The sequence below is a fragment of the Aspergillus melleus genome, assembly GCF_016097325.1.
Source record: "Aspergillus melleus strain CBS 546.65 chromosome Unknown contig9, whole genome shotgun sequence".
NCBI classification, from domain to species: domain Eukaryota; kingdom Fungi; phylum Ascomycota; class Eurotiomycetes; order Eurotiales; family Aspergillaceae; genus Aspergillus; species Aspergillus melleus.
The window spans coordinates 285,192-308,666 of NW_025763378.1; the positions used below are offsets into that span (position 1 = coordinate 285,192).

General features: G+C 48.9%; 9 protein-coding genes across 9 annotated transcripts; 3 read left to right on the top strand and 6 right to left on the bottom strand.

Annotated features, from left to right (window-relative positions):
- Window positions 1–312: 312 nt before the first annotated feature.
- On the top strand, window positions 313–1,298 carry LDX57_012775 (RTA1 domain-containing protein; the record flags this gene model as incomplete). Its single annotated transcript, XM_046094525.1, has 3 exons — window positions 313–505; window positions 556–648; window positions 703–1,298. The coding sequence occupies 3 exons, from the start codon at window positions 313–315 to the stop codon at window positions 1,296–1,298; spliced, it is 882 nt and encodes a 293-aa protein (XP_045950504.1).
- A 136-nt stretch (window positions 1,299–1,434) lies between these two features.
- LDX57_012776 (uncharacterized protein) lies at window positions 1,435–2,254 on the bottom strand (the record flags this gene model as incomplete). The annotated part of the gene is made up of 2 exons (XM_046094526.1): window positions 1,435–2,004; window positions 2,060–2,254. 2 exons carry the CDS (start codon window positions 2,252–2,254, stop codon window positions 1,435–1,437), a joined length of 765 nt encoding a protein of 254 aa, XP_045950505.1.
- Window positions 2,255–2,372: 118 nt separating this feature from the next.
- Window positions 2,373–2,957, bottom strand: LDX57_012777 (uncharacterized protein; the record flags this gene model as incomplete). The annotated part of the gene is made up of 1 exon (XM_046094527.1): window positions 2,373–2,957. The coding sequence occupies one exon, from the start codon at window positions 2,955–2,957 to the stop codon at window positions 2,373–2,375; it is 585 nt and encodes a 194-aa protein (XP_045950506.1).
- Window positions 2,958–5,309: 2,352 nt separating this feature from the next.
- LDX57_012778 (uncharacterized protein) lies at window positions 5,310–5,708 on the top strand (the record flags this gene model as incomplete). The annotated part of the gene is made up of 4 exons (XM_046094528.1): window positions 5,310–5,324; window positions 5,383–5,444; window positions 5,494–5,565; window positions 5,630–5,708. The coding sequence occupies 4 exons, from the start codon at window positions 5,310–5,312 to the stop codon at window positions 5,706–5,708; spliced, it is 228 nt and encodes a 75-aa protein (XP_045950507.1).
- Window positions 5,709–5,976: 268 nt separating this feature from the next.
- LDX57_012779 (pepsin-like aspartic protease) lies at window positions 5,977–7,230 on the bottom strand (the record flags this gene model as incomplete). Its single annotated transcript, XM_046094529.1, has 3 exons — window positions 5,977–6,907; window positions 6,962–7,083; window positions 7,135–7,230. The coding sequence occupies 3 exons, from the start codon at window positions 7,228–7,230 to the stop codon at window positions 5,977–5,979; spliced, it is 1,149 nt and encodes a 382-aa protein (XP_045950508.1).
- A 3,204-nt stretch (window positions 7,231–10,434) lies between these two features.
- LDX57_012780 (pyridoxal phosphate-dependent aminotransferase) lies at window positions 10,435–11,461 on the top strand (the record flags this gene model as incomplete). The annotated part of the gene is made up of 4 exons (XM_046094530.1): window positions 10,435–10,803; window positions 10,856–10,938; window positions 10,995–11,295; window positions 11,345–11,461. 4 exons carry the CDS (start codon window positions 10,435–10,437, stop codon window positions 11,459–11,461), a joined length of 870 nt encoding a protein of 289 aa, XP_045950509.1.
- A 2,019-nt stretch (window positions 11,462–13,480) lies between these two features.
- On the bottom strand, window positions 13,481–15,250 carry LDX57_012781 (FAD-binding oxidoreductase; the record flags this gene model as incomplete). Its single annotated transcript, XM_046094531.1, has 6 exons — window positions 13,481–13,798; window positions 13,866–14,061; window positions 14,117–14,145; window positions 14,200–14,534; window positions 14,591–14,704; window positions 14,758–15,250. The coding sequence occupies 6 exons, from the start codon at window positions 15,248–15,250 to the stop codon at window positions 13,481–13,483; spliced, it is 1,485 nt and encodes a 494-aa protein (XP_045950510.1).
- A 1,636-nt stretch (window positions 15,251–16,886) lies between these two features.
- Window positions 16,887–17,057, bottom strand: LDX57_012782 (uncharacterized protein; the record flags this gene model as incomplete). Its single annotated transcript, XM_046094532.1, has 1 exon — window positions 16,887–17,057. The coding sequence occupies one exon, from the start codon at window positions 17,055–17,057 to the stop codon at window positions 16,887–16,889; it is 171 nt and encodes a 56-aa protein (XP_045950511.1).
- Window positions 17,058–20,054: 2,997 nt separating this feature from the next.
- KLP1 (putative kinesin family protein (KinA)) lies at window positions 20,055–23,114 on the bottom strand (the record flags this gene model as incomplete). The annotated part of the gene is made up of 5 exons (XM_046094533.1): window positions 20,055–20,277; window positions 20,345–22,770; window positions 22,828–22,922; window positions 23,002–23,027; window positions 23,110–23,114. 5 exons carry the CDS (start codon window positions 23,112–23,114, stop codon window positions 20,055–20,057), a joined length of 2,775 nt encoding a protein of 924 aa, XP_045950512.1.
- Between the last annotated feature and the right edge of the window lie 361 nt (window positions 23,115–23,475).

Here is a 23,475-nt window from a genome sequence, read left to right on the forward strand (position 1 = left end):
TGCTCTGACTCCGCCCCCCGAAACCAAAAGCAACCGAAAGCCGAGATGAGTAGCAGGACAACAACAGAGATGCACGCTCGATAGGTTTGGATTATACGAGCCAGTCAATCCTGATCAGATCCTTTGCATGTAACGGTGCTTGGTCTGCCAAAGCACTGCCACGTTCAAAACCTATTTAAATACAAACGTTGTACTCATCACTCAGGACATAACTCGGACAAGAAAAAAGGTTCCCGCATAAATGTTTTCATTATTCCCGCTGAATATACTAGAGACCATAGATTTCGAGCCGCCCTTTGATATTTCCAAACCATGGACCAGGAAGAGCTCGAGAAGGGCTGTCACGCTTTGATTGACGGCGTTGAAACACCATATGACTACCAACCATCACTACCCTCGGGAATTACATTTCTGGTGCTTTTCGGGTTGTCCATGATAGCACACACCATTCAGCTCGTCTGGAAACGCCAATGGTGGTGTGCTGTGTTCTCAATTGGTTGCCTGAGTATGGTCGCCCAACCAAATGTGATGCAGCTTGACTGACTAAATATGAAGCTGAGATTTTGGGATGGGGCGCACGAACTTGGTCGGCAGTTTGCCCGTATTCGATGGATGCCTTTCTCATGCAAATGTCAACTCTTGTCATTGGTAATGATACATCGTCCTGGGCGGCACAATCCGTTACGTGCTAACTTATCCTAGCACCAACATTTTTCACCGCCGGGATCTACGTCCTCCTCGGCAGTCTCATCCGAGCCGTCGGGCCCGAAAGCTCCTTCTTGCGACCACGATGGTACCTCTGGATTTTCTGTACCTGTGATGTCATCTCTCTAGTAATTCAAGCCATTGGTGGAGGAATGGCCGCATCTGAGGCCAGCAAAGTGGACGGAGATACCAAACCAGGAACCCATATCATGATAGCGGGCATCATCTTCCAGATGGCAGCCATAACTGCGTTTGTGGTTTGCGGCATTGACTTCCTTCGGCGGTCACGAAAGTCTCACCTGCGGGAAAAGTTCACCGTTCGTATGCGTTACTTAGTGCTGGCGACAATCGTTTCGGTGGTTGCGATATATGTCAGAAGCATTTACCGGACGGTCGAGCTGCTGGAAGGCTGGGAGGGCTACTTGATAACGACCGAGTGGTTCTTTATCGGCCTGGATGGCATCACTATGGTGTTGGCAGTGGTAGTTTTCAACTTTATTCACCCTGGTTGGTTTCTGCCGGAGACGACGGTCAAAGAGATCTTGTCTGTGCATAGCGATGAAATTGCTCTACAAACTATAAGCGAGGCATGAGCGTTGCTTACCTGAACCCGTCTTGAGCATATACAAAATCCATCAATGAACTCCGATGTTATTAGAATGTCTAAACATATTCCAGCTATTCTACATGAACCTGTCTCCATCACTGTATGATAAATGATAATCCCACCTACGGATTCAAAATCACCGTCTTCGTCTGCAAGAACTCTTCAATCCCCCATTTCGCCCCGAACCTTCCCCAACCACTCTCTCCCTGACCTCCATGCGGCAACGTCGCCTCATCATGCACCGTCATCCCATTCACATGAATCGCGCCCGCACGAATCGACTCAGCCAGCTTCAACGCCTTGAAATGCGACCTTGTGAAAATCGCCGCCGACAAACCATAGGTGGATCGCTGGATCAGGTCCATCGCCTCCGATTCCGTCTTAACACGTACAACCCCAACGACCGGGCCAAAGGACTCCTCGGAAAAGAAGTCCATGTCAGGAGTTAGACCCTCAATCACGGTCGCTGGGAACTGGGCGTCCTGTAGAGCAGAGAGATCTGCTTGATGGATGGACGCGCCTTTAGAGCGAGCATCGTCAACGAGGCGCTGGAGACGCTGTTTGCTGGCTGGTGAAATGACGGTGTGCGGATCCTTGATGGTTTGAAGGTGAGAGAGAATGCTGGGGATCAGGGACTCTGTGATATCGTTGACGGCGAAGACGAGGTCCGTAGACATGCAGATTTGGCCGTTCTGGAGAAGTTTGTCAGTACTGTGCATCGCGATCAACCGGTCATGGGGGACTAACGTTCAGAAAGGCACCCTTTACAATCTCCCCTGCTGCGAACTCATTGTCTGCGTCGTTCAGCACCAGCGCGAAATTCTTCCCGCCGAGTTCTAACAAAACAGGCTTGAGGGCCCACGCGGCCTTTGATGCGATGATCCGACCGACATTAGTTGACCCAGTGAAGTTGCATTTACGAATAGCTGGGTGATTGATCATAGTTTCGAAGGTCTCTGCTGCGTCTTCGGGGCGATGAAGGATGAGATTGACGACGCCCGGAGGGAATCCAGCATCCCTAAACAAACAGGCTAATAGGTAATGCGTTCGGGGGCTGAGTTCAGAGCCCTACAGTGTCACAGTCAGCTAGCTGTCGCCATTTCACCGCAGCGCATGAGGTAGGATGAGATGGAGATACCTTCAGAACAACCGTATTCCCCGCCGCCAACGGCGCAACAACACCTCTGAGCCCCAAGATGACAGGCGCATTCCACGGAACCATAGCCAAGACGACGCCCAACGGCTCCTTGAGCACCATAGCATACGAATCGCCCTGCGAGACGGGGATCTGGCCCATCATGGAATCGGAGATCAAGCCGGCCGTTTCCCTCAGCAGATCAATTCCCGCTTGGATGTTGGCCTTTGCCCAGATGGTCGGCGCATGCATTTCGCCCTGCAAGCATCTGATAATCTCGTCCGATCGCTCCTTAAGAAGCTCGGCAACTCTGTTGAGGAGGTTGCGGCGATGAGAGGGCGTAGTTTTCGACCAAGCTTGAAAAGCCTCCTCGGAGGACTTGATCGCTTGGAGGGCGAGATCCGGCGTCACGCCTTGGAAGGGCGTCGTTGAGGCGGAACATGAGCCGACTCTGTCCGGGGGCGAAAGAATGGTGTCTTGTCCGTGGATGAGAAGTGGCGTTATTTGCATTTTGACCGCGTTACACTGAATATGTGTATCGAAAGCAAGGGAGGGAAAGCAGAGATCTAGACAGCTCTGAGTATTCAGAACAGGAGAAATAGAAAGTGCAAAAAAACGCGAAGGATCAAGAAGGACGTTATTAAAGAATCCCTCAATCGGCACGGCACTCCACATGGCGATTCCCCAGTCCCGAAAAGCCTCCCGACTGGGCGTTGAAAGGTCACAGTGGATCTGACATTTCGTTCTTCGAGTTAAATCCGGGCTTAGTCCCCTGGTTCACCCAGTGGCGTGCCTTCAGTGTATTTCCCTAATTCCGCGTGCCCCACTCCGGAGTTAACAGGATTCGTATATCGAGCGAGAGAAAAGTGGACTTGCCGGTGGCGGCTGCCGAGAGTGCGGAATTATGCAGAATTTCTTTGGTAATCAGTATGGAAACAGGCAAAAAGATTAAGGTAGGTTTTTGTTCAAAGGGGTTAATAGCCAAACAGAGAGTCAAGGCTATACAAATACAACGAACCTATCCTGATCTGGCCTTTCTATCATGGTACAACCTTGACATTCAGAAAACACATCCTGTTCATGAGGTCCCTAGTCTCGTCGCGCTCGCCTTGCTTTTTGCCTTGAGTCTTGCCCTTTGTTTTCCGGACATGTCAAAATGATGGGAAATGAACCATGACATCCTCGTCGCAGCGGCTGATTGCCTCCGGTGGTTATGACTCTACCTTTGAATTAGCGGCAACAATGAGGGCTAACTAGATCACGGGACCCTCGAAGAAGTCACCATGACTTTCAGAAAATTGCCGTTTGTAATATGAGTATTATGTCTCGAGATTATTTTAAGAGTACCCATTATGCTATCTCTATCCAATCATTGTTTGTTTAATGAACATATAATGTACCACAATCTCTTGTGTTGAGTCAATATTAACAACTGAACCGTTCCCGTTGACGAAAAAGTTGAAATCCGCCCTGTAAGTTGCATTGGAACTCAACAATACCCTCAATCACTTTAATGCTACAGACTGAAAGGATATATGATTGGCCTATGACCACCGCTTGTCTCACAGATTAGAATTGTTGGGATGCCTCCGCCTGATCAAGAAACATGCTCACAAACCTGAGTAGCTTTGATCTTAGAGTTACAGAGGAGTTAACTATCTATATTTACTTATTTTCTCTTGCTTTATGTATATCAGAGCACCATGGAAACTTCAGATTCTCTCCAGTTATCCCTCATAAAAAATGGAGTCAATCAATCCCTGAAGCCAACAGGGCATGTCATGGCCAACAAGTAGCAGTTTTAGGAACGATCTGACTTTGTTCATGAGAAATCATATATATTGACTTCTAGAAGCACTGTGTCCTAGAACCACCACCTGCTGGGTTCTATTGGGCAGGATGACTTCTAATTTGTCAACTTATAACAGGTTTGAAACATTCTACGTGTACCAAGACCACGTAGGTAAGGAAAAGGAAAAGAGGGGGGAAAGAACATCAATCAAAAGGATTAGAACGAGACATTAAATATGAAAAGCTAACGTGCTATCATCGAACACATGCGAAATGTTCTTCGACGTTTGGATTGGGACAGTTGTCTGATACTAGGCGTTTCCCTCTTAGTTCCTATCGCTTTTTGCCACCTCTTTCTAATAGGCACTACACTCTACCAAGAACTATGACCATGTGGCATGCATCTCAATTGTTCGAAGACGGGCTCAGGGCTGATGCATAATGACGAAGGAATTCTTGTTCTGACCAGTTCTTCAGCGCAATTTGAAATCCAGACGCATGTTTGCTACTCGGATCCAACTCGGTACGGCTATCATAGGCTAAATGAGACTGTGCTGAGAAGCATTGGAGTATGCCCAGCGTCATATGCTCCCCCCCAATACAGGTAATGCGCTTTACACCTGCATACATGTCATGTAACCATTAGCCAGCTTGCCAGGGCTGATGTCCAGGTACGTATATAGTAACCAGGCTTGACCAATAATGATGGAATGAAGCGGTTCCGATTCCCGGTCTGTGACGAACATACGCATACATGGCTTGACCAAAGCAAACATTTGCTCCAGCCAAGATCCCAATGAGTTGTTTACTATCGTGGGGAGATCTGCATCCGGAACCCTCTGGATCGTCGGGTAGTGGGGACAGCATGCCCCATCTGCGCCCCCTCAACAGATAAATAAAGCGTTCGTTCCACCTTGAATTTGGATGAGACAGTTCTTACATCCATATTTTGGCAGACTTTGCAACCTGAGCCCCACCCTGCTGGCATGTTAGACTGACCCCCATGTTGTCTTCATACCTCAATCTCACGCGATAAATAGATACAATACCTTCCACCAAATTTCAAACAAGATGTCCGAACGAAAGGTACGATGCCTGACATTGGAAGCAGGCCCAGCCGGATGCTTACATTAGCCCTAAACAGAGAATTTACTATACCTACAAAACGATCGAGGCGTGGGAGCAGCATGATGCAGCGGTCAGAAAGTGGGGCCAGTCCTCTATACAACCTTTATTCTGCTGACCTGCCTTGTAGGATCATTCAAGACGACACTGGAACTGACGTCTGGGTCTGCAACCGAGCTCTTCCTCCAACCTGCTATCCCCCGTAAGTACGCGAAATAAAATGATTTGGCATTGAATACTATAGCTAAGCATTTCACTGCTGCCAGCCCGGTCACCACCGATGCGATCGACAAGATTAAGAAACTCGATGAAGATATCGTTGTTGGGGAAATTGACGCGGACTGATCTATAAGACTCAATGGCTGGGAAAGCTTTTGCTGCTGCAGTTACTAGTTTCTTCAGTATAAATGAAGTCTTTGTGCCTATCTTATCTCCCTACACCTTGCGTTTCCTCGACGAATCATCAATCCTTTTCTTCGGAAGGATGATATTGATTTCGTATACGTTATACTGTATTCGAACTCTTCTAGTTGAAGTATGCACAGAAATTTGGTCCATGAGTTCATGGAGTATTTAGCAAGCTAATACAATATAAAGACATAGACCCTCCCGCCTAAGGCTTCACATCCTCCTTCAGCTGACCAAATCCAATTCTGGGATGGAAATCATCAGCATGGTCTCCTCCAAAGTCAAAGACAGTATAGAACCGCTGCATCAGCGGGGTTCCAATAAGCGCCATGCCCTCATTATCACTGCCTTCGAAAGGAGGGTAACAAGCATCATCTCTGTAAGCGAATCCAGGGCGAGCAAACTGGTCACCGGTCATCGTCAAGTTGGGGTCAAGTGCACCTTCGCCGAAGTTGAATGTGAAAGACCAACTCGAGTTGAACTCCGAGCACAGTGGCATATGCTTGCCGTGGAGAATTGCCTCATAGTCCCAGCCGATGGACGCGTAGATCTCATCGACAATGCTGTTGGGCACAGAGATTGATCCGGCACCGGTGTCAAAGACTGCGTTGCCGTACATGCCGAGGCTGTTGCTGGCAGATTGCTTCTTTCCTCCCTTCTCGGTAGTACCAGTAATGGAGCTCAGCACTGTGCGCCAGACCTGGTAGGGAGTTTCATAGCGGAGAGGCACATAGGTGATCTCTCCGTCAACATACTTCTCCTCGCGCGAGCCGCCAATGGTGAGGACACCATCGAGGTTAGAGCCGGTGGTGTTAAACTCCTTGCCGTAGTAGATGCCAAAACGGCTCTCGTCCAGGTTGCCCTGCTGCATCAGGGTCTCCACGACGGTAGTGGTGTTGCCGTCCGAGATTGAGTTGAAGGCCAAGCCCATGAATCCATCCGAGCCCAAGTTGTTCCAGGAGCTCTGGTCGGCGGACAGAAAAGACTGGGTCCATTCAAAATTGCCGTCAGGAACGGCGAATTTATCATCGTAGGTTGGGCCTGCTGTCACTCCCCCGAAGTAGTCCATGCTGGCGCGGGCGCCCCGAGAATGGCCAGTGGATGAGGCCGAGATATCATAGTATGCGCGTTCGCGTCTAAGTCCGTCAGTTCTGCTCTACCTTACGTCGAGAAACTCTTGATCAACATACCCAGAGGTGTTTGAACAAGCATCGCCGCAGTTCTTGTCGTTCACCCATGTGGTCGACGATCCCGTATCGAAATGGAGCATGTACGATTGGGCGGGCGTGCCGATCTCTACCTCCACATTTGCCTAGTTTGATGTTATTAGTAGGATCGTCATGCAATGGTCTGGCTGACCTACATAGGTATTGAAAAAATGGATGGGCAGATCCAGAGTTGCCGCCAAGGCAGTAGGCAGGGTGGCAGCCGCAGCTGCTATGGACAAGAGGTGAGGCATTCTGATGGTGTTTCTAGACATGCAAGTTCAAACAGATGCTGTTCACATCTTGCCGACGGGCTCTCAAATCGTTATATAATAATTGCTCCGCACAGAATCGTTCTGTGCCTGACACCGGCCTCGCCGGAAGATAGGGGAATTTAAGACATGGAAGTGGGGCAACCTCATGGCGAGTGAGACACTTAGATTAGGTTTCACGTTTAAGTAGATATTGAACCATGGCATAGGCAGGAATTGCTCCTTCATTGGACATTACTATACTATCATAATGCGTAGTATAATTATCTATAGCGTCCGGGCCAACTGTTCAACCTGTTAGAGGGGTGTTCGGCCCTAAGGAAAGTGAAATCGAGAAAACCCTTTCGGGCTTCAGGCAGGTCTTTCGGGATTTGCCGATCATGTCTCGGAGAGCTGAGGGATTGTTTCGGAGAACAGTGTGGGTGGAGATGAGCACGATATAAATAACTAATCCAATCTCCGTGGACCGAGGAAATCAAAGCAGTCAACTAGGGCAATTACTAAATTAACCACACTGATTAATTATGCCGGTCGCAGGAAAACGTCAGTATCACGTCCTGGGACGAAGTAGACGCTTTCTCTAGCAAATTTACTAGAACTTTCGATGGTTTAGAGGTTCATGGTTTTCGTTTTATTCTCATCTCTATTTGTTCTCCTATCTATTGTAGGTACGTCTCGACGATATTCGGTCGATTATATTTCTAGAAGTATCAATAACAAGACTACGTGATCGGTATCATTTTCGCAAAATCAAGAATATTCACGATCGTAGTCTACGGTAAGACTTTCAGGTAATAATAGAGCTGTAACATATCATAAGTCAGCTAAAGTTAGAAACTTCGTTTCTACAAGTGAAAATAAAGTAGAGTGATATATCCAAAAACTACATAGCTAATTTACAATATTGAAAGTTAATACATCATTCATGACTTGATCGGCAATGAAACTTGGCGACCATGGCTCAATTATGTGAAGAAGAAAAAGGCCAATATTTACGCCGTGTTATCTCTAGAATCTGAAGGCGTTTTGCGAAGGTTCATAACGGCCATGTACTAAAGCTCAAGAGCGCGTCTCAGGAATCACCAAGGGACAATCACTTACCTAGTTAGCCCTCTCCATCTGACAGAACGCGTCGTCGTGATACCAAAGTAGGCCACGTATATCCGGAGGACGTGGGGAGTTCCAGGAAGGTCACTCTAGCTGGCAGCTGGTCTTTAAATTGAACTAGTATGTCTATTCCGAATATTAGACCTGCTATTAAAGCTAAAGAGATAGTTCAACGACATGTCAAAAGAGGCGTCAAACGACTACCCCTTCCATCGGAGCAAATAGTAAAGACAAACTTTGTGATCTCACAAGAGGCTGTGTTTTCTAGGAGAATATTGTCGCATGAATAACTGCGATGAATTAATCCTTTTTTATAATCTTCATCCTCAGACTATTTACCCCTTTCTCACTTGAATTGTTCTTCTGCGATAATGGGTTTCTCCATCCCTTGAAGCATTTTGAAAACGAATTGGTCAAATTGATTCCTTTCAAGATCAGTTACCATTCCTCGAACAAGAGTTAATTTCAAACAAGGCCCCCCATGCTGCTGTCTACTTCGAAGCCACGCACCCCGACCCAGAGCTATACAAGTACATGAATATCAGGCCTTTCGAAACACTCCCTGAATTCGAGCTTATATCCCGAATCCAAGCCGACCCGACCGAGGTGTGCTTCGCCATAATCGACAAGCGATCACCCCCTAGCGCCGTCAGCCCAGTCGGCGAGCTTTCCGGTCTAGTGACCTGCAACGAAGGATCCCCGGAACATAGAACAGTGAAAATAAGTCACACAATTATGATCCCGAAGTTTATTCGGAAGAGTACCTCAACCAACGCAGTGGGATTGCTGTTGCGGCATTTGCTTGCCAGTCCTTCTGAAAGAGGACTCGGCCTCTTGAGGGTCGAGGCATTGGTTTCGAGAGGGAACAAAGAGTGTGTTGAAGTTTTGACGCGTGCTGGATCTCGGCAGAAAGGAATATGCGGTGGCACCGCGTAATGCACAATGCTAGTCAGAGGAGAAAGATCGGTAATGGGAGATCAATGCCCGAATACTACGCTGATCAGGGTGACGTCGGTCGGGATACGGTGTGCATGAGATTTTCTTGGGAGGGTTGGCGTGATGGTGGAAGAGAGACGCTTGGAAGGCTCATCGGACCGGAGATGAATAGCTCAAGATCCAAAGCAAGCTGTAAATGGAGTTGCTAATCGCTTGGAGGGCTATCGATCAGAGTGTGTTCAATGAATTAGTATGGTGCTGGTTAGGGATTAGAAAATTGAGGCAGCGAGGACTTAGTATGACCGGACTCTTTGCACGCTCCCTGTCATGGCCTATAGAACCCACCTTTCAAGTCAGTTTAAGATTGAGCTTGCGTGTACGGATACTTTGATTGTTCACACAATGAGTCTTCTGTGGCCCACACCGCTAGTTAAGATCGATCGTCGGACATATCTTGCATATATGACCTGTAAGTCTTCACGGAATCTGCGTGTGATCTACGGAGTAAAGGAAGTTAACTCCCTTTGACCGCTAGTCCCATGGGCAAGTTTGAGAACGTCATTGACCGATTTATAACGTTTTGTTCTGCCAGATTCATATAAAATGGCTTTTATTCGCCCCTTCCCACGATCTTTCAATCCTTCCACGCCACGACATTTGTTTAATGAATGAAAATGACGCGATCATTCGGCCCATCCAAGCGCGCCTTGAAATACAGTGGCTATAGTTCCTTAGCCGACGTGAACGACATCGTAGATGATGATATCTATGACCCGGAGACCAATCCAGATGGCATTGTCAATCTCGGAACGACGATGAACCCCCTCATGCTAGACATGCTTACCGAGTTCACTGAGAAGAAGTATAAGTTGCATCCCAAACTAGGTAGACCAGGGCCCCTCGCCCTGAGCAAGAAATAAACTTACTCAGACATCCTCAGCAAATAATTACAACTTCTCAACCGGGTCGCCCAAGCTACGAAGTACTGTCGCCGATCTTTTGAACAGACACTTTTCCCCCTCCCATCCAATCGACCAACGGAATGTGGTTTGCTCGAATGGCCTCAATGGCCTGATCAATTCACTGATCTACACTCTAACTGACGAAAACGAGTCCGTACTAATGCCGACCCCAGCATATGCTATGCTAGCCGATGTTTCACAGAAACGGAACGGTGTGAAGTGTGTATTTGCCGATGTCGAGCATATCGACCAATTCAGCGCTTCCGCCATCGATGATTTACTGGCCACAGTTTCCTCCACTATAGAGGAAGCGCAGGCGCAGGGGAATCCGGTCAAAGTGATTATGATGTGCAATCCGCATAACCCGGTCGGAAGGTGCTACGATGCCGAAGTCATGGGGGCGATACGGCAATTTTGCCATCAACGTGGACTACATTTGGTCGTGGATGAGATATATGCGCTATCGGCCTTTGGGGAAACATTCTATAGCGCATTGAGCTTGGAGGAGATGCCAACGGACAACGTGCATGTCTTATACGGGATAAGCAAGGTGTGTTACATCAGCCAACCTTATCTCTCCTTACATTTAACTGGTATTCTAGGACTGGGGTTGCAACGGGCTGCGGATGGGTTTCATGATTTCATACAACGAGCATGTTATAACAACACTGAAACGAGCTGTCGGGTAAGATTTTTGGGCATTTTGTTAAAAATCAAAATGGAAGCTAAAGATCCCGACAGGCGTCTCACCCGATTCTCTTACTTATCCGAAGATTTCTTTGTCTCATTCATGTCGGACCATGCCTTCATTGACGATGTATACATCCCCACACTTCGTCAACGCTTGATCGCAACACGGACAAAGGCCATCAAGTTTCTTACAGAGTACAAAATCCCGTACATCCCGTCAACTGCCGGATATTACTTATGGATTGATCTGAGTCGCTGGGCGAACATGTTCGAAGAGCGCAATTCAGAGACGCCGGATATTCAATTGGTGCGGCAAATGGTTAAGCATGGAGTGTTCGTGCAGCCAAACAAAGTAAGTTGAATGACTACAGGTCCTACCTAAGTCTTTCTAACAGACCTAGGCGTTCATATCAAAGGAGAAAGGTCGGTTTCGCATTGGATTTAGCCGTGATGCAGTGACTTTGAGTGAGGGTTTAGAGCGGTTGCGACGGGCATTGGGAGAGGTGGAAAGCAAGTAATCCAAGATGTAAAAAGAAGCATTTTGACTGGTATAGAAATATGTGTACAATAGATGATACTAGCCTAGAAAGAAGTAACGGTTCCTCAATAATCCGACAACCCTTACTAGCAGACCTGGGAATGTGACGAGTTCAATATTCAAGCAAGCAAGGAGGGCCCGTAAACTTCAATAACTATAGCAGACAGATCACAATCTGTCTTGAAACAAATGAGGGGGCAAAATATTATCAACCTTTTTGAAAAAGACCTAGAGGAACAGATGTACCAAATCAACAACGCGCCCTTTGCCCAAATCGGCCACCACAATGAATCCCCAAGAATCTATAGTCCTCGACTACACCCTCCACAATCTCTACAATATTTAAAACACGTCCAAGGAAATAATTGTTCTCGTATATGCCTACGCACCACCAGCCAATATCCAGCCAACGTCTTCGACGCCTGTTCTGAAGAGATTTCCCATTCAGTCGCCGCTCTGTCCGATATACGACAAAGAAGAGCTCGCCAAACAGCTGTTCTACGGCACTTCGCGGCGATTTGGTTTCCGCTCTGGTCCTATGCGCATTCCTTTTTTCTTTTTTTCCCGAACACAACAATCAATATTCTCCTCTGTTGTCTCACCATAGATACATACAATGTGTTCAACCAGCTATCGGAACATCAAAGGCTACTCCAAGAATTTATCAAAAACTCAGCATTTCTTAAACTGGACAGCAACTCCTATCTTGCGATAACCGTGCCCCTGGACTGGATCTCTCACTTCCCGCACGTCACAAACCCCAACGTTCACTACAATCTACTGTCAATAGGCGGGCTTGCGCATTCGAAGCTGCCAACATCCAAAACAACTGTCACTGACACGCAGCCCACACCGGACCGCCCGTTCACTGAACCCGAGAAACGCGAAGAAGTAACGCGCATGACACAGCCAATCCGCGAACATACACTACCTTTCGTCCTCAACGTACCGCGTTTGGTCAGCATAGGCCAAGGAACATTCATCATGCGCACAGAAAGCGGACGAACAACCGCAAACGCTGTATTCGAAGACACGATCAGAAAGATGCTACGAGACCTAAAGACGTCAAACGCACATCTGAACCCCTGTAACGTGGTGATTCAGGAGATGGTCGACGGAGAAACAGTGGGCATCACATTAATCGTCACGCAATCTGGCCGTTCCATTTTCAGCTGCTGCACGAGGCAGGAAGTCTATGAAGCGTATTGCTGGTCACGCGGATTCGTCTCTTACAACGAGCAGTCTGGCCTAGAGGGGCGATACCGTGAGATAATTAATGAGCACGGCTATTTTGGATCCGCTGGAATAGACGTCATGACAGACAGTCAGGGGAATCAGCTTCTTGTTGATCTCAATGTTCGGATAACTGCAACATATCACCTGGGGCCTCTTCAGTGGCACTTCGTCCGGAGGGGCTTTGTCGAGGCTGCTGGACTGGCTAATCAGTGGATCAAATGTACGAGAGAGGTCTTTGGGCAAGTGCTTGAGGGGGAACTCAACGAAGGGAGCATTGTGGTTACAGCGTGGGTTAACGCCAGCGAATGGAGCTTTGTTACCATGACGGTTGCAGCAAATTATATGCAGCATCTGAGAGGGTTAATTCGGATAGTTGTTCAGTACAAGGAGCTGTGCTTGTCAGGAGGGAACAAGGTTAGCTCAATGGAACATTCTGTTCTATAATACTCATATTCATTGAGTCAACTGAGCTGGTCTTCTAATTCTATCTGTCATAATAGCTATATGGCATATAGGGTTCCCTGGGATGGAGACATGAAGATCATTGCGGCGTAGGGAATCTCAAGGCACGTGTCTGTGTGGGAGTAGGGGCAAGTTAAAGTAAGAACCTACTGCAGAGGCTGCTGCTATCGACTGTGAGGCTGAGCGATATGGACAGATCACGATCGGTATTGATGTAGGTATTATATTAATATTAATATGAAAGCTAGGGTCGAAACATATCCAAGAAAGATCATATATACAACATGAATATCAACAAGGCCTATCCAAGCCTAAAGCCACCACTAGTTCTCTTCTGGAAGAACATCTCCGGATCATACCTTTCCCTCACCTCTCTGGCATGATCCGTGAATTTCGACCTCCCCCAGTAATCCTGCGCGTAGTTTGCATCGTTCAAAAAGATAGGCCTACGTGCGTCAGGGAGAACGCCCGCATCGACGTAATCGGAAATGAGATCGTCGAATCCATTGAACAACCTCTTGTTCGCTTCATCAATCTTGTCATCGCTAGCCGCGAATGAGTAAGAGAAGTCGAGCTCGATAACAATGTAATTGGTGTCGTCCGGGAAGTCGTAAAGGTCCTATGTGATGTTATCAGTTGGATCGTTCTCATTAGGCTTAGTTATGGTGCGCTTCGGGGTGACTTACGCCGCCTCTTTCCTTGGCCTTGCTGGTAATTGCGCCAGGCATAGGCTGGAGGGCCAGCGAGCCGATTACGCCAGGGACACCGATAACTGACTTGGTCACGTTGAACCAGTGGTCGTAGTATGTCTGCATGACTTCTGCGCCGGCTGTCTTATTGGGGACGGGAGTAGTTTCGGTGGCGATTGTGTAGCGTTGGCCTCTGTTTTGAGTTAGTTCACGTTTCCTGCAACTCGAAAAGAGGACATGGAACTTACTTCAGAATGAAGAAGTCGTTGTGTTTCAGCTATGGGGTGTCGTTAGTTTTGACAGATATCCGAACTGGGTGCAGGAGACAAACCAGATCATAGTAGCTATCCCAAGTCTTGGTAGTATCCGCGGGCTTCAAAGCCTTGAACTTGTCGAAGACGCCCTCTGGAGGCTCAGGTCCGTCATAGAACAAGAACATGATCCACGTATTCAAGAGAGCGGCATGCTCAGCCGTCACGATGATGGCCGCCTTGTCGTCGGGGTAGTTGTCGGTGAAATCGCGCACGGCCTCGAGCACCTCGGCCGTCTGGGAAGCTTTGAAGATGTAGTTTCCACCCCAGACCTTGCCGATCGGGTGCGTTTCCAGGGTATACGAGGTGACTATGCCGAAGTTGTTGCCGCCTCCTTTGAGGACGCCGAACAGGTCTGACTGTTCATTAGTTATCCGTTGCCGTTTAATAGAGACCAGTTGAAATGCATACCGGCATTATTCTCAGCGTTGGCATTCACGACAGTTCCATTGGCGAGCACGACTTCGAAATTAACGACGTTGTTGGCAGCCCAGCCGTATTGGGAGCTGAGGAAACTCAAACCACCTGGTCTGTTGTTAGATGTGTTACGTAGTGGCACGGGGACAGGAAGCCCTAACCTCCGAGCATGTAACCTCCCACACCCACGCCGCCGAGACGACCTCCAACCACTGCTCGGCCGGCATCCACGTCGTCGAGCCCTTTCTGCGCTTCCTCCCATGACAAACCAGGTCCGATAATGGCAGTCTTGTCGTCGGGGTTGTATATCACCTGGTCGAGGTTCTTTGTGGAAATGAGCAGTCCGTCCTGAATGCTGGCGAAGCCGTTGTTGGGCATGTGACCTCCAGATTTCACCGCGAAGGAGGTGTTGAAGTTATGTAGCTCCTTGACGACCTGGGACATCTCGAGGGTGCTCGACGGAGCGGCAATACATGTTGGTTTTAGGTCTCCACACGCGGTGGACCAGTAGTCCTTGAGATCCTGGTGGTAGTCGATTGTGAGTCGCTTATCGATCGTTACCCCCTCGGCCTCGAGCTTATCGCAAATATCTGCCGTTGCAAGTGCTGCGAGGGATGCTGTGATGGCGGCCCGCCATATTGAGGTGCGGGTCATAGTTGAGCGGGTGTCAATAATAGATCAATGCGAAGAGTGCTGCTACGATGACACCTTGCGCAATCAACTTCTCAGCGAGTCCAGGGTGCATACAGTTATTTATTTCTAATCCAGGAGAACGGCCGAGCTTTGGTTCCTCGCGCTTCTTTCCGGATCGATTCGGACAAAATAAATGACAATCATTACCCAGGGAAGCCATTCCTGCGAAATATCCACCCTACAATCGTACACGAAGACCTAAAAATAAGACCAAACAGCCATAAAAAGTACCAATTGCGGGGATGTCAAGTTCTCCTGAACCCGCGAGAAAACAAGAACACAAAAAGGAGAAAGCAGCTTGGACTTCGGTTATGCTGGCCTCGGGCAATTCTTGCCAGTTCCAGAATTTTAGGGCCTTGAGCCCGGAGGAATAGACAACATTTTCCGCGCTTTCCATGCCATCTCTGGTACCTGATCGGCGGCGATATTACGGACCGCTAATGGCTGGGCACTACCGTTATCAGAGCGGATCATCCGTGCCAAGGTTAGCAAACACTCGCTTACAAGATAGCAACCCCCAAAACCAGAGCACTGTGCAAGAGCCATCCAATCTAACGTTCTTCTCCACACGGCAATCGCTGTCAGGGGGATTGGCAATTGCACTCGCCGCTTTCAACGCCGATCACTGTCAACCGATGAGGAATGCCATCTTCGATCGTCTCAAATGCCGCGGTCACCACTCCGCATCGAATACGTCAACCGAATGGGCTCGTTGTCAGGCCATCCTCGCTCGGATGTCTTACATGTGTCGTGAATAATGCACTGAGGGCAACTAGGTCGCAGATCTCCTTGGTCAGGAGCAAGACCGCAGCAAGGAAATCACCATGTCAAGCCTCGGGTATTCGCGTATATCAGGGCATCGGCTGGTCAACTAATGGCTAGCTTATGCATGTTTGGAGCAAGTTGGTTAGCGCGTTGATATTACCACTTATGTTGGTGGCTTGAATAAATCAATGGTGTGACTATGCACGCGATCCTTCGTGAGGTCCACATCCCTATTTGGTAGGTGCATACAGGCTGTATGTCTCTAGAGGGTGAGTATGACATACAGATGTTTTGGCCACGATTATTTGATTTCACTGCACTTAGAAGAGAAGCAGGTATAAGATTATCTATTTTTCCACATGATTTCTACAAGTCATCCCCAAGGTCCAACTGTTTACAACGCGACTGTCACTCCAGATCCTTCCTCCTTCCAGACCGATCCGCCAGGTGGAGAACTGAATCAGCAGCGCGCAATTTCCAGGAAACATCCTTGTCGTCCTAACTCGACCGATTCTTGGCGGCTTACATAGGAACAACATCGGATGCCTATGGGCCGCGTTAGTCTCAGCTGCATTTATCCTAAAGGTCGCAAGGAGGGCTTACAGTCAACCGAGACCAGACATCAGCAAACCCGAGAAAGTCACAAGGATATGGCATTTTAGATGTTATGTACTGGCTTTCCGAGGTAGTCGGGTCGGTCTTCATGGCTGTAGCCGACCAATCAATGGATCAACCCAATTTCCATTAACCTGCTCCAGCCCAACTGTTTCGATATTCCACCACGTAGGAGCTTCATCGCATGGAAGCAAGAATGTGAGCACCTGTGGGACTCCTAAGATCCAGCAATCGCAAGGAGCATATAGCCAGCGCACTGCGAAGCCTCATGGAAGCTCTCGAAGGCAAAGTGTCCGGAATGCTTGGAGTTCACCCCGCTCTCTGCGTTGAGCCGACTACCTATGGCTTCGGCCCCAGAGCCAACGGCCTGCGGGAGAACATTGATCATCGCTTCGATCCTGCGAGTCGTGGCGACCGTGCCACGATAATCCTTCGTCTTCATCCGACTTCATTACAGTGGCTCGAATCATAGAATCCCAGTCAATGATAATCAGATTTGCTCGTTGCCCTGTATCTAATCTGTCGTCAGGACCTTGGGGATGTCAGTGGATTTCACAGCGCTAGCCTGCACCATATTTGCTTCTTGGAGGGTCTTGACTGCCCCCATGTGCAAATAATCAATAGACACTTGTTTCTAACCAGCCACCGAGTTGGAGTTTTACTAAATGTCCCAAGTTTGTTGACCCATCTGTTTTCACACTCATTTCCTCTAAATCACGAAGGATGCTCTCTATATAACCTCCGGCACCACTAAGCTTGATGATCAACGCAATTGCACGGTGGACGGCAAGAAGTCGTTGAGATGGTGGGTCGATGGTGCAGTTGGGGCTCAAGGTCAGGGTGCGAACGGCCGGGAGTAACGGGTCACTCAAGAATGATCTTGGTTCTGTTGACTTAATCTCATATTGATATGCGTTGCCTGTGTGTTCAAAGTATATTTTAAATGCGCCGAATAGTTGATGGTACTCGTGGGTTAGTGTCAGAGCGTTTAGTGGGCTATCGATCTTCGGATATTCTATAAGATGGGTAATTCCGTGGTCGAACATATTTAGAAACGGGAGAGCATTTTTCTTCGAGTCATTCTATTGGGTATCTCAGTATAATGATTGTGGCTAACGATGGACCTACCTACCAGGTCTGTGTTGTTTGAAGCAGCCGACGTTAGGGAATGCGGTAAATTATGGGCAACTTCCAGAAACTGGAATCTGTCGTTCAATTCGTTTCGTAGTAGGTGTCCATCATCATCTTTACAATCTTCCCCGTCCTGCTCGAGACGTGTCTCGGCTTCGCGCCGATCGAATTTCTGAGAGATCACGCACCGATGGTGATCGCGCACAAGGCAGTTTTGCCTTAGGGTGGATATTCGTTGTCTTGATGAATTTGGTCGTAGGCGATTGTAATGAAGAAAAGGATGCGGGCGTGGGTTGTGGTGTTTTGACCGACGAAGCTCTAACTACAACTCGCATCCTTCAGTACATACTTTCAAGCAGCATGTTCAAGTTTAGATGAAAAGGGATCATACGTGGAAGTAGTAAATTCTCAACGATATACTCAGCAAAGTCCTCGATTGCGCCTTGACTGCTTCTTGATCCTTCCAAATCCCAAGACTGAAAGTCTTCAAAATAGCGTAGATAAAGAGTGATTTCCTGTCCATGTGTGTCATTTGTACTCGTGCACATGGACTCTAATAAGAAGGAGAAGTAAAAAGTCAGAAATGCATCTTTGGACGAAGCATGGTCGAATGTGGCCTTGATAAGATCAGCAGGTTTGTACCCGCGCCGCGACACCTGTCCGAGACCATAGTGTTCAATCAGTCGATCGAAAACCAGTCGTGCAGATTGGCTTTGATCCGGCGCTAAGGTTAGTGGGTGTGAAAAGTCCAAGACGTCCTCGAGGGACTGCTGATGTGGGTTATGTCCCAGAGGCATGTTTGCTGGCATTGAGTTGGAACCAAGGAAGTTCACCTCAACTTGCCTATCTGCTTATCGGAAATCATCCCATGTGGGGCCTCACGTGAGTCGCAGTCGCGCTAACCACCGGATCATCTGTTGGACCGAATACCCGATAACGGTTAAGACCGTTAAGTCCATTCACCCCCCTGTGTTTAAGGTAAATCCAGCGATGTTTTATGGTAGCCACGACAGAAGATAAACCTAACAGATTGAATCCTTTTGTCCTGTTTCCTTTCCCAAAATTGAAGACAGCATAGGCTATAGGCGATAGTATTGGAATCATTTCTTTTGTGCTCCACGACTTGGTCTACTGAGAACGAGGATGTCTCGAGTAAACCTTTTCTTGACTTGAAGGTCCTACTCTTCGATTAGGCTTAATTTTCTTATCATTCCTAGTCGTAGGATTACATAGCGTCTCCAAAAACAGTAGATACTAGATGGATCTAAAGTACTTTCCTAGCTGTCGGTTGACACTATTATCAGCTTTATTGTGCCCCTGTTATATAAACTCGTGTGCAAATCCCTTAAATAGAATTTATTTATCATTATAAGTTGAAAATATAACACTGCCAAAATAAAACTCGATACTCGCTAATGATATCCTTGCATCCAATTCAAATGTACCGCTTGACGCTCCGAATAAATACGGTCTTTCTATTAAACAACTTAGCATATCATCAGACTACTTTTACAAAGACACGGAGTACTACTCGCCCGGGTTCATATATTTAACAAGACTACCTCAATCGTAAGATACTAAGGTATTTCGGGAAAAAATAGTCTCAACCCAAGATCCCACTCAAGATATATTCCATCCGAACAACGAAGCATTAGCACATGTTGCATCATTACCATCATCCATTAACCAAAGCACGCTCGAATCAAATTCCAATCTGAATAGGAGACAAGCAACTTAGCAAATGCAAGAAACTCGTAACTGGCATCTATCACGATCCAATTCAATAATAAAGAGAGAGAAAGAATCGCCCGGATCGAATTTAATTCTCAGCCCAATCAACCAAGAAAACCCGACGATCCTGCAATCTACTATTCCCGCAACGCAATGCTTTCTATCTTTTTTCTCTTTCATGTACAAGGGTATCGATGAGAAACCGAAGGGTTAAGAAGTACCCGAATCTAAATGTACCAAAGGGGGTGGATGAATGGATGGGTGGGCGTGTGTATGTAAAAAGAAGGGAAGGAAATCAACGTCACGAGCATAAATGAAACAAAGAAACTTCGTTGCAAACAGAGGAAGAAAACAAAGACATTCATCTTCGGCCAGATTCATATCATAAGCACAAGGCATGATGAAACAAAGATATGGAGAGGATATCGACGTGCCAAGAAATGGAGGGAAAGGGAAAAGAAAAGGCGTGGTTTAAATATCTTCGATGAAGGGATAAAAGAGACAACAGAAGAGAAATCGTGGATCATCGTCGATCAAAGAACCAGCTGGTGCGTTTCCCCGTCTCCTGAGACTGGACTCCGGCAATGGGAGCGTTGCTCTCTCCTCCGCCGCCACGGAGCGGCTTCGCAATTCTCGAGCCGCCAAAATTGAAACCGCCACTGCCATCCATAGCTGGAAGACCCCTGGTCGATCCCTGCTTCGCGGCTTCAAGTCTCTCTTTGACAGCGGTGAGTTGAGCTTCGAATCTGAGTGAGAGAACAAATGTGTTAGCGACTGCCCCAGGGCAGATAAGACCACGAGGGGCCGGCATACCTGTGGTTGGCTTGGGTGAGTTTCTCCTGGCTCTCCTGGAGCAGGCTCTCCAAGCTTGCAATCCGCTCATTTCTGGCGATCAGTTTTCGCTCCGCAATGGCCACTTCCTTCTTCAGGCTGCTGTTCTGTTCTACCAGCTGGCGCTGCACGTGGGTCAGTTGTTCCAGGTTGCGTTCCAGGAAGGCCATCTTCTTCTGCTGGGCCCGGTTGTTTGAAGAGCGGAGCACGTTGTTGTACTGCTCGCGTGCATCGTCCAGGGAGATCTCCAGCTCCACCACACGCTCACAGCGGTTCTGTAGGTCGCGCATCAGGGACTTTTTCATGGCGTCAAACTCGGCAATCTGCTGCTGCAGGTTCTTGCCGGCGGCGCCATTGGTGGACACCCGAGACTGGGAGTCCGCAAGGGACTGACGCAGCTTGCCTAGCTCTTCGTCCTTGCGTGTAATCTCACCCCGAAGCTCAGTAGCGGCCTGCAGCTCGGTCTCCTTGCGGGTAACGTAGACCTTCTCCAGCCGTTCCCTAATCTCCTCAACGTCCCCTTCGCCCAGGTTTCGCTCCAGCAACTTCTCATAGTCCCGCTCGAGATTCGTCAACTTCTCCTCAACCTCCACTCTACGGCTGTCCTGCAGCTCGCCCAGTTCACCCCGATCGTTCATGGTGAGTTCGGCCTGACGGATGAATCCCTGGGTCTCCATGAGGCTTGCTCGGAGCTCCAAGAGATCATCGGGGGCAATCGTCTCGCCCGTTTCGCTGACCTTGTGCAGGGAGTCGACCCGCTGGATGAGATCCTGCAGCTTCCGCTCGTTGTCCGAGAACACGTCGCCGCCAAGGTCAAATCCAGCCATCATCTTCGCCATCTTCTCGGCCTTCTTCTTCTCCTTTTCGTCCAGAGCAGCGCTAGTCTCCTTCGCCTTCATCCGGACATCCAGAAGCTGTTGCTTAACATCGTCCAGCTCCGTGGTTAATTCCGAGTTAGCCTCCCGAAGACTGTCCATCGTGATGGACGCTTCCTTGCCCTCGTACGAGACCTTCTCGAGTTGCATGCGGAGTTCATTGACCTCAGTGTTCAGTTTGTCGTTGTCTTTGCCCGAGCGTGCCGAGTTCTCCTTCATGCTCCGGAGCTCCTCCCGAGCCTCACGAAGGCCCCTCTCGACGTTGGCGATGTGCGACTCTTTCTCCGCGATCTGATCGTGAAGATCATTTTCCCGTCGGAGGAATTCCTCTCGCTCATCTTTCTCGAGAATAATGCTGGGGGTGCTGGAGCGATCACCGATGCGCGAATCCGGTCGCGGCGTCTCGGAGCGAGGGGTGTCTTGAAGTCGAGAGGGAGTGGCGGGACGCGGTGCGCGCGCCTCCGCCTTTGCAGCACTGACTATTTCATTTCCTCGGGCGGGAGTCCATCGGTCCTTGGGCACCTGGTCACCACTTCGCCACGACTGAACCTCCATCTCCAAAGCCGAGATGTAGGTCTCGAAGTTGGTGACCTGACCCTGGGCTTTACGCAGCAGCGCCTTCAGTTCGGCGGGACTCAGCTCAGCATTGACCTTCGCCTTGTTCTTAATCGCCTTGGCGCGCACACCGAATCGCAGGGTGGAGATGGTTTCGGCATCGTTATAGCTACTGGGAGAGCAGTTGATGATCAGCGTGGTCCGCGAATTACCACCCAAACTCTCCTGCAGAATTCGAGTCAACTTCGAGTCACGGTACGGGATGTGACTCGATTTGCCGTCCGTGAGGGCGTTGATGACCATGCCCAGGGCACTCAAACTCTTGTTGATCTTCTTGGCTTCCTCGAGGGTCTGGCCACTGGCACCGGTCTTGCCAACCTTCTCACTACCGGCCAAATCGACCAAGAACAGCTGACCGCTCTTGGCGGAACCGGTCTCCAAATTCTTCTGCGTAACGGTGATGACGAAAATCGAATGGGACCGCGAAGACTCCTGGTTCATGTTGGTCGCGGAGACGGCCCTAGCCGCACCACCACGGCGCATCACCTCGTACACCTCCTGCACGCTAGACACGTAGACCTCCAACAGGCCCTTCACGTAGACTCCTCGCGACTTCTCCTCGTGCACGGGCAGGTTGTCATTGTGGGGCACCAACAGATCGCGGATGCGTTCCATGTAGATCTCCATATAACTGACTCGAACGGTGTACTCCATGTTGCTCGGGCTGGTGAGGATGCTGGCGAAAATCTGCTCGACGATACGCGGAATGACACCCTTGCCCATATCGTCCTCGATATCCGATCCCATCATGGTGTAAGACTTTCCTGCACCAGTCTGACCATAGGCGAAAACGGTTCCGTTGTATCCATTCAGAATGTCGTCCACGGTCGGTCGGATGGAGTAATCGAAGATGTCGCTTTGGTGCGAGTCCATGGGAAACACCCGATCGAAGGTAAAGGACCCGTTGCCTTCGCGCGACTAACCACGGAGTCAGTACCACCACCCATCTACCTATCTTCCCAAGGGTTGACTCACGCTGATCTGACATGATTGCTCATTTTCAAAGTCAACGATGGGCTCTCCGCCGGACGCTAATTCAACTTTGTTTTGCGGTCGGAATCTCGCAACGACTAAGGACAAGGCAAAAACGTGTTAGTCGGATCGACCGCACGAGCGAGCTAGAAGCAAGACGGTCCACGGTCCACGTACCCTTGATGGTGTTGGGGCCAGATGACCTGTCATTCAAGATATATGGTCAGTGTGTGCTTTTCGGGCGGGAGGTATGGTGAAACGAGGGCTCGAGCGGGAGACACTTACGCCATGATCGCTCTGACCCAAGCTCAAGTTCCAAACCAATAATAAAAGGAATAGAGTAATGCGAAGAAGAAACAAACCCCACGGGGGGAGGGGAAGCAAGAGGGGGAAGGATTGCGGTATTTCACAAGCCGGTCAGGTCGAGGTCGAGTCGGTGGGAATTCCAAGACGGAGTGGGCGTTGTTTGGGTCAGGGGTCCACGTGCCGGGCACACGCAGATAACGTGGGCAGCTGAAGGGATCACCGACCCGAGATACAGGACAGAGTCACGACGAGAGTCCCGGAGAGATCACACAGCAAGCGTCGTGCCGTGCGAACAAACTTCACGGATTGGAGAAGGGCGCAGAGAAGCAAACAGACGACGATTCT